Raw genomic sequence first — 12,299 nt, 5'->3', positions numbered from 1 at the left:
ACACTAATTTGGTAACCAGTCTTTAGGCCATAATGATATGGTTCAGAATTAAAACATTTTCTTATTTTTAATAGCATAGTGAAGATCTTTTAACCACAATCAAGATCATCATTTTCCGTGGGGCCAATCCCTGTTACATGTTTATTCACATTCACAAAAATCGAATTTCAAATTAACCATTAATCCTACTCTCACGCTCAGGTATGACCAGCCAAAAAAAGCTCTGAACCAGTGTTGCAGCCTTCACGATATCAGGATCTTTGCAGCCATCCCTTGAATTCCCAAAACAAGGACTGTGGACAATCCAAAATCAGCAAGCCAGGAAATCGCATGCCCTAGTAGTGCAATATTGTGCAATATCTCTTTATTACGCATGATAAAATGACACTTAATGCACTCGCATGTTCCCGGAATGACACCAAGCTCATCACACAACTGGAAATCTACCTTCAGAACCCCTGTATGGATTGTATGGATGGCACTCTATGTAAGCCACTCAGCTACAGGCTCCTCTCCCTGTACCTATTAGCAAATGTTACCATGTTCAGAAAGAAAAAAGTGGGGAGCTGGCTCCAATAGCAGCTTGTGTATGACAGCTGCCAGGATTATGGAGGACCAGCAACCATTCAGTAGAGCAGTGTGCAACCGAAGGAGGCTGTGCAGGTTGGCATAGGTTTGAGGTTGCGGGCCACGGGTTGAGCATGCCTGGCTTAAGGAATCTTCAGAGTGGAGCTAAAATCCCTTGAAGAATATTCATTGATGAAAAATTGACAGCTTCTTAACTTCCACAAGAAAATCAGGATCTTTACGTTTCAGTCCATTACTGTCCTCTAAAATTGTGAGAGGGAATATTTTTTTTTTTATAGGAGATCGTGCCATGGATATTTACAAGTAATTGCGTATATATGGCAGCACTTCCCCCCAGCAATCAGTCAGCAGCCACAGTGCTGAGGGCTAGGATTTCAGTCAATTCTCTACTCTGCTGTGTTAATAAGCTGATAAATATGGCGCTGCCATAGGAAAGAATGGGGCCATGGGATACATACGCACTAATAGGACCTTGCAATTCTGTTTTTAGATGAAACACTGTGCATCTCCGAGAAGGGCCACACAGTGAGTATCGCTGGATTGGGGCAGAAGGTAATACTGGTTTGCTGCACTCATTGGGGATCACAAATAAAATTAATGGACAGATGTACCAAAGAACGAGCTACAGAACAGTAAAAGAGCTGAGAACCGCCCTACCTGGAGAATAGTCCATTCCCAATGTCTGTTTTTCCAGTAGAATTCTGAGGATAGTTCAGGCTTTAGATTTGAGGAATGCTCCTGGAGTATCTGAGTCTAAATAAAATGCCTTTTAGAGAGTAGTATTGTCTCCTTTCTTATCCTTTGCCCTTCATCAATTCTGAATGTACCATATTTATGGATTAATGTGCTTCTTGTGGCTACAGATCTGCTTTGATCCCAAGAAAATTATACACTTGTGTCAAATGAAAATATGATAGCACAAACATTTGGCAGGTTTAAATGAAAGTATAACTTTTTTTATATTTTATTTTTTTAGTTTTGAATGGAGTGGAGATGGATTAGAATACCTGCCAGGTTTTTATTGCGGTCTGTGCCCCAGTTAGTGAGATTCACTCCGTTTGTCTTGTTTACCATTAGACAAAAAACGGGAAAGAACCCCAACAAAGAAGTTCTATATACGGAGGAAGGGGTGCCGGCTCAATGCGGTATATTCAAACAACTTTTTTTATAATAAAAAAAGTGAAAAGCACACATTAAAGCTACAACAGACTATGTATATACGGTAAAAATGACAATGTTGCCTTTTAAAATGCATCTGAATCCAAGCAGATATGCACCATCAAAATACAGTAAATTAGGTTAGACAGAAAAATATGCACATGTAAGGGTCTGGCTCCGGCAGGTAGCAGGTAACCTGAGGGATGTCAGCTGCTCATTAGCTGTACAGACACTTCATGGACTTCTGCTCCTGTCATATTGCCCAAGAATAAATACAGTTTGAATGCAAAAAACTGTCGTATAAAGAATCCCTAAATCAACCATTCAGAGTGTCAGATGGTGTGAGAGTTCTATGTAATGGCCCTTGGGAAGGAATATATATGACTGCTTTTCTCTATCGCTCATTGACAGATGTAGTCTTCTTGATTCTCAAGAGCTGGGTTATGTTGTCTCCGCAGGAGTAGGACTAGGCAGAAAGACAAAACGTTCTGGCTCCACCTTAGGGGCAGTCCCTGAGGGTATATCCTCCCTCTCTCTGCTACAGGGAATCAGTTTTTTTCTGTCTAGTCAGGAGTAAGGACCTAAGTTCCTTGCTGGGATCTTTTGGTCCTGGCAAGACTTTTTTCTTTAAGAAAAAGACATTTTTTAGGTAGTTTTCTCCAGTGTTTTTTCCTGTGAGATCTTCAAGCAAAAATGCCGGACTGGGCGACACTTGTGGTCACCCCAGCCGGCCTACAAACGCGCGCAGACCATGGCATTGCGCTTGGTCGGCCGCGACACATTCAAGTAAGTATGCGGGGCCGGGCGACGGGCTGGATGTTGAGATCCAGTGGTCACCCCGGTTTCTGCCTACGAGCGCGTGCAGACCAGAGCTCCGCGCTGGGTCGGCCGCGACGGAGTCCCAGTGGAGGGACTGACCTTGCGAGTCAAAAGTCTCGCTTGGACGCCAGGAACCAGAGAGTCGAGGCGTCCGGAGTGGTCCACAAACCCCCACCCCGGTGGAGAGGGTATTGTGAAGAGAGGGTGCCTGTCGGTTCGGTATGTTGAGTAAACGTTCCCTTTTTTCCTCGTTATGAGGCAGTATGTATTATGGGCCCCTCCATATATGGTCAGTATATATCTGATACTTACAAGTCCCCCTTGTAATACAGCATGTGTTTGTGGGAAGTGGACTTGGTTTAAGAGCTAACACTCTACCCAGCAGACTGTAACATTACAGCAGACATAGGAGGTATAATCCTACCTTATGTGTAGTGTATCTCCTGTAGATCCATATATCGCCTCTTAGCAGAGATGCAGGTGGATGTGCTGGGAAAACGATTTCGGCGGTCCGCCGCCATTTTGCCGTAGACCAAATGCATGTATGTCCTCAGGTCACGCCGGCCGCCATGTTTTTGGAGTCTTATGTCTCTTCTATGGGGGCGGCCATGTTTTGTGAGCCCAGCTACCTCGTGGAGAGCTGGGAACGCCGGAAGGCGTACACAGGGGGCGGAGCCACGTCCTTCTACCCGGGAAAAAGCAAACAGCTCCTTCCAGTCTGTGTAGACAGACGCTGACTGCAGTTGGTTGGAAACTGCACTGCATCGGTTGGTGAGCCTTGGGGGTCCCTCTCTCTCTCTGTGGGATCGAGAAGCAGGTACTCTGAGGGGCGCTATTGCGCTAGGGGGGAGACACACACACAAAAAAAAAAGAAAGTTTTTTTGTTTTGCTGGCAAAGGTGTCCTGACCTCGAGGGGTCTGCGGGATCCTCCAGCACCCCATTGACAATTGAATCATTGTCAGCTATTATGGAAACTTTTGTGTCCCGGGTGGAAGTGGCTTGTCAGGGACAGGGCGCAAGAAAGCGACCCCCGCCTAACCCCATATTATCTGAAACCTCGGATTCAGACTCTGAGCCCATTTCTGCAGTTGCAGGTACTTCATCTGGGATTGGTGTCTCGGGTCCTGTCTCTTCAGACAGTGAGGAGGATGTTTCGGCATCCGCCATAGCCCGAGAGGAAGCGTTGGTAAACGCACTCATTGTATCTGTTCAGGAGACCTTAAGGTTACAGGGTATTCCATCGGAAATAGCTGAAACTGAAATCCCCTTTGGGACTAAAAAACGCATCAAAGTGGCGAAGGTTTTTCCATTGCCCAAATGTTTTGGCAATCCAATCGAAGAAGAATGGCGTCTGCCAAAACGCACTTTTACTATTTCTAAACGCATTGACAGGCGTTATCCGTTTGAGGAAACCCTTATTAAGAAATGGACAGAACCACCTGTGGTGGATTCACCAATTGCTAGATTGAATAAAGCCACGGTTATTCCTTTAGAAGACGCTCCGTCTTTTAAAGATCCAGTGGATCGCAAGATAGAAGCTATGTCTCGCACCATGTTTTCCTTGATTGGATCAGCTTTCAGACCTATAATAGCTATTGGTCTGGTTTCGCAGGCTGTAACTGAATGGACCAAGTGGTTACGCCGGGACTTAGAAGAGGTCCCTCAGGCGGTATCAGATTTGTTGGAACAAATGATACAGGGGTTACAGTTTGTGTGTGATGCGGCGTTAGACGCCACTCCATTATTGGCGCGAGCATCAGTCTCAGCAGTGGTTCTCAGGCGTACACTGTGGCTAAAAGGTTGGTTAGCCGACCAAGGTTCCAAAAAAGCATTGGCTAATATCCCCTTTTCAGGAGAGCGTCTATTTGGAGCCAACTTAGATGAGATCATTAAAGATCTCACGGGTGGAAAGAGCACCTTTTTTACCGCAAAATTTTAAAGGTAGAGGAACTCGTCAAAGACGAGGGCCTTCTTTTTCTGCTCACAAGAGGTTTTTTCGTCCCGCGGGTGAAAAAACGAAGTCCTCCAAAGCTCCTGCAGGAGGCGTCAGGGGTCGTTGGTCGGGCAAGCAAAAGCCCGCCCCCTCCAGACCTGAAGATAAACCGTCCAAAGCCTGAAGGTGCGCCCCCACCCATAACTGGGGTGGGGGGACGTCTTCGCCGGTTCCCGGATCCATGGCTTTCCAGAATCCCGGACAAATGGGTTTGCAAAGTCATAAGGTCAGGGTACAAGATCGAGTTTCAATCTCTCCCACCGGCGCGATTCTTCCCTTCCAATATCCGACTATCCTCAGATCGTTTAGAAGATCTGCGGAGAGCAGTCACAGATTTACTACAACAAGGAGTGGTAGTCCACGTTCCTTGGACAGAACGGTTTCAAGGGTTTTATTCAAACCTATTTACAATACCCAGGAAAGAGGGCAAAGTGCGTCCAATTCTGGACTTAAGAGCACTCAATTCTTTTGTCAACATAAGAAGATTCAGAATGGAGTCCATTCGCACAGTAGCAGCCTTCCTGCATCCAGGGGATGTCCTAGCGTCCATAGACATCAAGGACGCATATCTTCACATTCCCATTTTCGCAGGACATCAGCGGTTTCTACGCTTTTCCGTAGAAGAGAACCACTATCAGTTTGTGGCGTTACCTTTCGGTCTCGCCACGGCTCCGCGGGTCTTCACAAAGGTGTTGGCCCCAATGTTGGCACTTCTGCGCCAAAGAGGCATATCGATCCTTGGTTACCTAGACGATCTTCTGCTTCATGCAGAGTTTCCTCAGACCTTGCTACAAAACATAGAAATTACTATGATTTCTTTACAGGAATTCGGGTGGCTGGTGAACCAGCAAAAGTCATTTCTGGTTCCCACCCAGAGGCTCGAATATCTGGGTCTAATTTTAGACACAGTCAAGACAAGAGTTTTTCTTCCAGTAGGGAAACTCCGAAAGATTCAATCAGCAGTCCAGTTGTTACTGTCCAACAGCTGGTCTTCCCTTCGGACTTGCATGAGGGTTCTGGGGTTGATGGTGGCTTCATTCGAAGCAGTCCCATTTGCCCAGTCCCATACCCGAATTCTTCAGCAAGAGATTCTTCTCAGATGGAATCGGAATCCGGAATCCCTGGACAATCAGATCCGATTGAGCAAACAGACCAGAGAGTCTCTGGTCTGGTGGCTTCGGTCTCGGATGCTCAGCCAGGGAAAGTCATTTCTGCCAATATATTGGACGATAGTGACCACGGATGCCAGTCTATCCGGATGGGGAGGAATTCTCGGTCAGTTATCTGTCCAGGGACTTTGGTCCCCGGAAGAATCCAGGTTACCGATAAATGTATTGGAACTGAGAGCGATCAGACTTTGTCTGATTCACTGGACCGAGCAGCTCCAGGCAGCCCGGTTCGGATCCAGTCGGACAATGCCACGGCCGTGGCTTATGTCAATCACCAGGGGGGCACCAAGAGTGTCCGAGCGGCCAAAGAATTGGCTTGCATTCTTCGCTGGGCGGAACGATTTGTTCCAGCAATCTCTGTGGTGTTCATTCCGGGGGTGGAGAATTGGCAGGCAGATTATCTCAGCCGTCAGACTCTGGATCAGGGGGAATGGTCCCTCCATCCAGACGTTTTCCACCAGTTGTGCCTACGGTGGGGCACCCCGGATGTGGATCTGTTGGCATCACGATTCAACAGGAAAGTTCAGAGATTCGTGGCTCGCTCCTGCGATCCTCTAGCAGAATCCACAGACGCATTGATCGCCCCGTGGGGGCAATACCAGCTAATGTATGCCTTCCCTCCTCTCGCGTTACTGCCAAGACTTCTTCGCAGGATAGAGGAGGAAGGAATTCCAGTAATTCTGGTAGCTCCGGACTGGCCTCGTCGAGCTTGGTACGCCGACATGGTCAGACTGGTGGCGGACGTCCCGTGGAGACTTCCTCTCAGGGAGGATCTACTGTCTCAGGGACCGATCTTCCATCCTGCTTTACGATCGCTGGCTTTAACGGCCTGGCTATTGAGACCCAGGTGCTGAAGGACAAAGGTTTGTCAGCTTCAGTTATTCCTACTCTAGTTGAAGCTAGGAAAGCGACTTCCAGAAAGATTTATCATCGCACATGGAAGTCCTACATTGCATGGTGTGAACCTTTGGGGTTCCGTCCTCGGTCTTATTCGATTAGTCGAATATTGGCTTTTCTGCAACAAGGGGTTGAGCAGAAACTGGCCTTGAGTACTATCAAGGGTCAGGTCTCAGCATTAGCCATCTTCTTTCAGAAGCCTTTGGCTACTCATTCCTTGGTGCGGAATTTCATCCAGGGGGTGCGACATCTGGCTCCGCCAGTGCACGTGCCGTTACCCCCCTGGGATCTTAATTTAGTGTTGTCGGTTCTTCAGAAACCTCCCTTTGAAGATATTAGGGAGATTCCTCTACCTACATTGTCCCAGAAGGTGGCCTTCTTGGTGGCTATTACTTCTGCACGCAGGGTGTCAGAACTGGCCGCATTATCTTGTCGTTCACCATATCTGGTGGTTCATAGAGATAAGGTGGTTCTTCGTCCGAATCCATCCTTCCTACCAAAAGTGGTTTCAGAATTTCATCTGAATGAAGAAATTGTATTACCTTCCCTGTGTCCTAAGCCCAGTCATCCTCGGGAGTTTGCTTTACACTCCTTGGATGTGGTCCGGGCGATCAGGGTATACTTGAAAACGACAGACTCGTTTCGCAAGACGGATTCACTTTTTGTGATCCCAGATGGACCCAAAAAGGGGTTGCCTGCATCTGCCGCGACCATTTCCAGATGGATCAGACAGACGGTAGTACAGGCTTATTCTATTAAGGGTCGGGAGCCCCCGTTCCCTGTTAAGGCGCACTCCACTCGGGCACTTAGTGCGTCATGGGCCTTTCGCCATCAGGCGTCAGTGGTCCAGGTGTGCAAGGCGGCTACCTGGTCGTCGGTGCATACCTTTACTAAACATTATAAAGTTGATGTAATGGCATCGTCTGATGCCTCGTTTGGCCGCAAGGTTTTGCAGGCCGCAATTTGAGGAGACCAGTGGTCTACCTCGAGGGTTTTTTCCGTTGGAAAATTTTTCTTTAGTCTCATTCTTTGTTTATAATGAGCCTTTAAAACTTCTAGTTTGGCACCGGTTGGGCCTTCTAGATTGGATTTGATTTTGTCAATCCCACCCCTCATTTGTGGCACTGCTTCTGGATGTCCCAGCTCTTGAGAATCAAGAAGACTACGTCTGTCAATGAGCGATAGAGAAAAATGGATTTTTGTAAGATCTTACCGTAAAATCCTTTTCTCTTAAGCTCATTGACAGACGTAGTACCCGCCCCTCTATCATTGAGTTGGGTTGGGTTAAATTCTCTGTACTGCTTTAAAACAGAACTGATTCCCTGTAGCAGAGAGAGGGAGGATATACCCTCAGGGACTGCCCCTAAGGTGGAGCCAGAACGTTTTGTCTTTCTGCCTAGTCCTACTCCTGCGGAGACAACATAACCCAGCTCTTGAGAATCAAGAAGACTACGTCTGTCAATGAGCTTAAGAGAAAAGGATTTTACGGTAAGATCTTACAAAAATCCATTTTTTGCATTCAAATTGTGCAAATTTTTCTGTCTAGACTAATTTACTGTATTTTGATGGTGCATATCTGCTTGGATTCAGGTGCATTTTAAAAGGCAACGTTGTCATTTTTTCCCTATATACGTAGTCTGTTGTCGTTTTTAATGTGTTTTTTTCACTTTTTTGTTATAATAAAGTTGTTTGGATATACCGCATTGAGCCGGCTCCCCTTCCTCCGTATATAGAACTTCTTTGTTGGGGTTCTTTCCTATTTTTTGTCTAGCCTTGATTCATGTTCTGGAGTTTGAAGGGGAGGGCACAACCAGTATGGTGTGTCGGTCATCCATGCCTTACTGAAAGCAAATTTCTCAGTAACCTGATCAGGATATACTACCCACTTTTCTGACTTGTTTACCATTATCAATAAAAGTGAAAGTAAAAAACATCTCATATTTCGGGCTGTCCCCAGAAAGGTAATAGAGGGGAAATCTTCCATTAGGGATACTAGTTCTGGGAGGTCCCCAGGGAGTTCCCTTAATTTGCAGTTATTTCCTCTCGCTTCCTGTTTTGGCTATGGGACATTAAGTGAAGGGATATCTCCCCAATGGGATACCGATGGTAAAAAAAAAAAAAAATCTGACTGGTTATAACCCTCCCTTACTCTATGCAAACATAAAAAAAAAACTTCTGCCTTTTAGTTCCATTTTATTCTTATACCTAAATATTAACTTACATGACCGGTCTCTCTTGCAGGTTGAAGCAGAGCAACCACAGCAGACTAGCCAGCAAATAGAGGTATTTCTTCCAAGCACATCTGAGAAGGTAGAATCGGAAAAGAAAGCAAAGCTGACCGCAGAGGAGCTACGCACTATAGAAGATGAGGATGTCCTTGATAAAATGGTGAGATCCTTGTGAACTGGCTGCTACTATAAATGCACAGTTGAATTTGTTGTTTGTCTGATGAAGCACCATCTGGCTAGTTGGATATGGGTCCAGTGTACCCTACAGCCATCTCTACAGTATATTGGGTTGATTTCCGAAGCATAACCTATTGCTATGTAAACCAATTTAAAAACAACCAGCAGCATCCTATTTTTGTCATATTTTCTCATCTTCACACCAGAGCTAAAAGGAGTTATTTCAAGATAACGGAAGACAAAGACACACCATAAATGGAGAGTTGTCACGTTACAAAAAATGTTTTTAAACAGTAATGTGATGGTGTCACCATGTATGGGCAGGGAAACTCTGTATCTCTTTTATGATGTATCGTGGCTTGCAGAATTCTGTCCAACCAACTATGGTTCTTTTCTGTCTATTCGGAGATAAGTCAGAATCTTGCGGCACTGTTTTGGGCTGTTCACTGCATTGTGAATGTACAAGTTGGATGAAGGCATTGCCACTGAATTTAATTACCAATCAGAATGCCTGTTTTTGGCATCTCATGATGTGACTGTCAAACTTCCCCCCTCCAGAGTTGCACATACAACAGAGTTCTTTAAAACATATGTCCACGTAAGGACATACAGAAATCCCAGCACCAGCCTTTCTGAAATGAACAGTAAATACTCTAAGAAAATCTTACTTTCCATTTCCATATTCTTTTCTGTTTTATAGCCGCCACATTGTGTTCCCACATGAAAATGGAAATATGGAGTCCATGGATACCTTTACACTGGTTTTTACATTTTCTATTGCCTTTAGGAAAACTAGGTTGAAAAACCATTTCATGTTGCTTAAATAAATTTAGGCATTAAATGCAAAACTGTTTCAAGCATATGTATGGATGTTGCCCCTCTGATATTGTCTGAAAAAATGCTTCTTTCTACAGCTGGATAAGACCACAGACTTTGAAGAAAGAAGGTTGATCAGGACAGCCATGAGGGAGTTACGACAGAGGAAGAGAGGTATATTACATGTATCCTTACTTTGCTAGTTCTTCTCTGCGTTTATCTGCATACTGCTTGGAGCTATAAGCACTTGACGCTCTTTGGTAATTTTTCCTGATTTGAATTTTTTTAAAAAGCCTTTATTCAATTTTGTTCCCTCCATTTCCAGAACAACGTGAGAAAGAGAGGGAACAGCGCTTACAAGAGCTGAAGACCAAAGAGAAGGAAGCCCGGCTAGCAAGAAGCACAGAGACAAGTCTGCGGCAAAGTGAGACTATAAACCATGGCAATGCTGTCAGCACCGTCACCAAAACACAGACACTGGTGCAGTCCAGTAAGTTTTTATGGTTTTGGAAAGTACTAGAAGTTATTTTCATATGCCCATTATTTTTGCGTGTTTTTATTACTTCAATTGCATTATGCTCTCCCCAGGGGATAATTAGAACATTTATTAAATTTATTTTTGCAGATGATGGCAATAGAACATCAAGAACAACTACAGTGGAGGCTAGTTATATGAAAAGATCAGAAAGTAAGTCTGTATTTATATTCCAGACTATGCTGCAGTGTTCCACCAGTTTTACAGTAATCTTGAACACTTTGGGGTTAATTTACTAAAAGCAAATGGACTGTTCAATTTGCAAGGGAATATTCCCTAGATTAAAAATGAGCTCTAGACTCCATCAGAAAAAAATAAGTCAGCAGCTACAAATACTGTAGCTGCTGACTTTGAATATTAGGACACTTACCTGTCCAGGAATCCAGTGGTGTCCTTGACCCAGCCAATTTTTCCATTGGCTCTAGAGTGCTGCCGCCGCCATTGCTTGTAAAGGAAACTTGTGACTTTACAGCCGGTGTTCTAAAATGTAGTTGGACCCGTGAAAATTCCGGACCCTCGTCACTTCCGGTGACGCTACGTCACAAACAGCTGGTGCAAGCACCGGTGCGCATGCGCACAACAGTTTCCAAGGTCCGATGAAATTCTACTACTAAGCGAACAGCTGATTCAGAAGAGGAGGGGCTGAGGTGGACGGTGCGCATGCGCGCAAGACAGTTTTCAAGGTCCGACGAAATATTATTCCCGTGTTTTAAAATTTTCCCACGGCGCTACAGCCCTATATATATATATAGATAGATAGATAGATAGATAGATTCACTCCCTTCCCGCCGTCAGCTCTGCAACGTGTGTTTTAAGATTTTCCCGCGGCGGTGTGTGCGTGTCCCACCTTAGCCCCTCCTCCTCTGTCAGCTGCTCGCTAAGTCTTAATATTTCGTCGGACCTTGAAAACTGTCTTGTGCGCATGCGCACCGTCCACCTCAGCCCCTCCTTTTCTGAATCAGCTGTTCGCTTAGTAGTAGAATTTCATCGGACCTTGGGAACTGTGTTGTGCGCATGCGCACCGATGCTCGCACCAGCTGTCGCACCAGCTGGTTGTGACGTAGCGTCACCGGAAGTGACGAGGGTCCGGGATTTTCACGGGTCCGACTAAATTTTAGAACACCGGTTTCCTACTGCGCTTTGGGAATGGCCTGGCGGCAGGAGGGGGGCCAAACTTCCAGGTGATCTCACCCGGAAGTGGGAGCAGGTACCTGTCAAAACCAAATGTGGCGCGGGAGAGAGGAGGCAGAAGCGGAGCTTCCCCTTTTGGGTGGCGCTCTGCTTTAAGAAATGAGTTGAAACTGTGCTGACTTTCATCACACAATCCTTTTTTTCTTTGCACTTAATACAGTATTATTTGCAAAGGTAATTTTCACAACCTTAAATAAGCTAAAATAATCGGTTAAATTCCCATGCAGTGTATATATAATAATGAAAGTAATACATAAAATCCTAGCAATATTAATAGTCATTTTTTTTTAGTTTTTGCCTGGAAAAGGTGCGGGTTAAGCTAGCCATAAATAGAGATATTTCCCTGAGAACAGCAGGTGAGGCGACCTCTACCTGTCCTCGAGAACAGCAGGTGAGGCGACCTCTACCTGTCCTCGAGAACAACAGGTGAGGCGACCTCTACCTGTCCTCTGTAGCGTAGGCACTTGCTTTTGCTTCTTACCCCCAGACTGTGACCCATGCACTGTTCAGTACTTTTCAGCAAGACAGAAGAATCAGATGGGCTGCAAAGATGCTCCACAGATTAGGAAGTCTCTGTGAGCAATACCAAGAGCTTCCAATGGTTGGTTCTCACTTCCTAGGATAGGCTTAAACGCCCCAAACCCCTATCTTTAACTGAGGGGTTGAAATGGACTGTTTGTCCTTATGACCTTTCTCCTCGTCATGCTTTTTCATTTATCAGTATTTT

General features: G+C 45.4%; 1 protein-coding gene across 1 annotated transcript in view; it reads left to right on the top strand.

Moving 5' to 3' along the window:
• SMTN (smoothelin) overlaps positions 1 to 12,299 on the top strand; it is a 269,740-nt gene that overhangs the window by 214,776 nt on the left and 42,665 nt on the right. The window contains exons 11-14 of the mRNA XM_082260465.1: positions 8,867 to 9,013; positions 9,945 to 10,020; positions 10,172 to 10,336; positions 10,472 to 10,534. Coding sequence (XP_082116591.1) covers positions 8,867 to 9,013; positions 9,945 to 10,020; positions 10,172 to 10,336; positions 10,472 to 10,534 — 451 coding nt within the window. The remainder of the gene's footprint in view (positions 1 to 8,866; positions 9,014 to 9,944; positions 10,021 to 10,171; positions 10,337 to 10,471; positions 10,535 to 12,299) is intronic.

This window comes from Pelophylax lessonae (genome assembly GCF_965119305.1).
Source record: "Pelophylax lessonae genome assembly, chromosome: 1".
Classification (NCBI taxonomy): Eukaryota; Metazoa; Chordata; class Amphibia; order Anura; family Ranidae; genus Pelophylax; species Pelophylax lessonae.
Note: the sequence above shows the minus strand (reverse complement) of the source record. Positions and strands in the feature narration are given on the sequence as shown.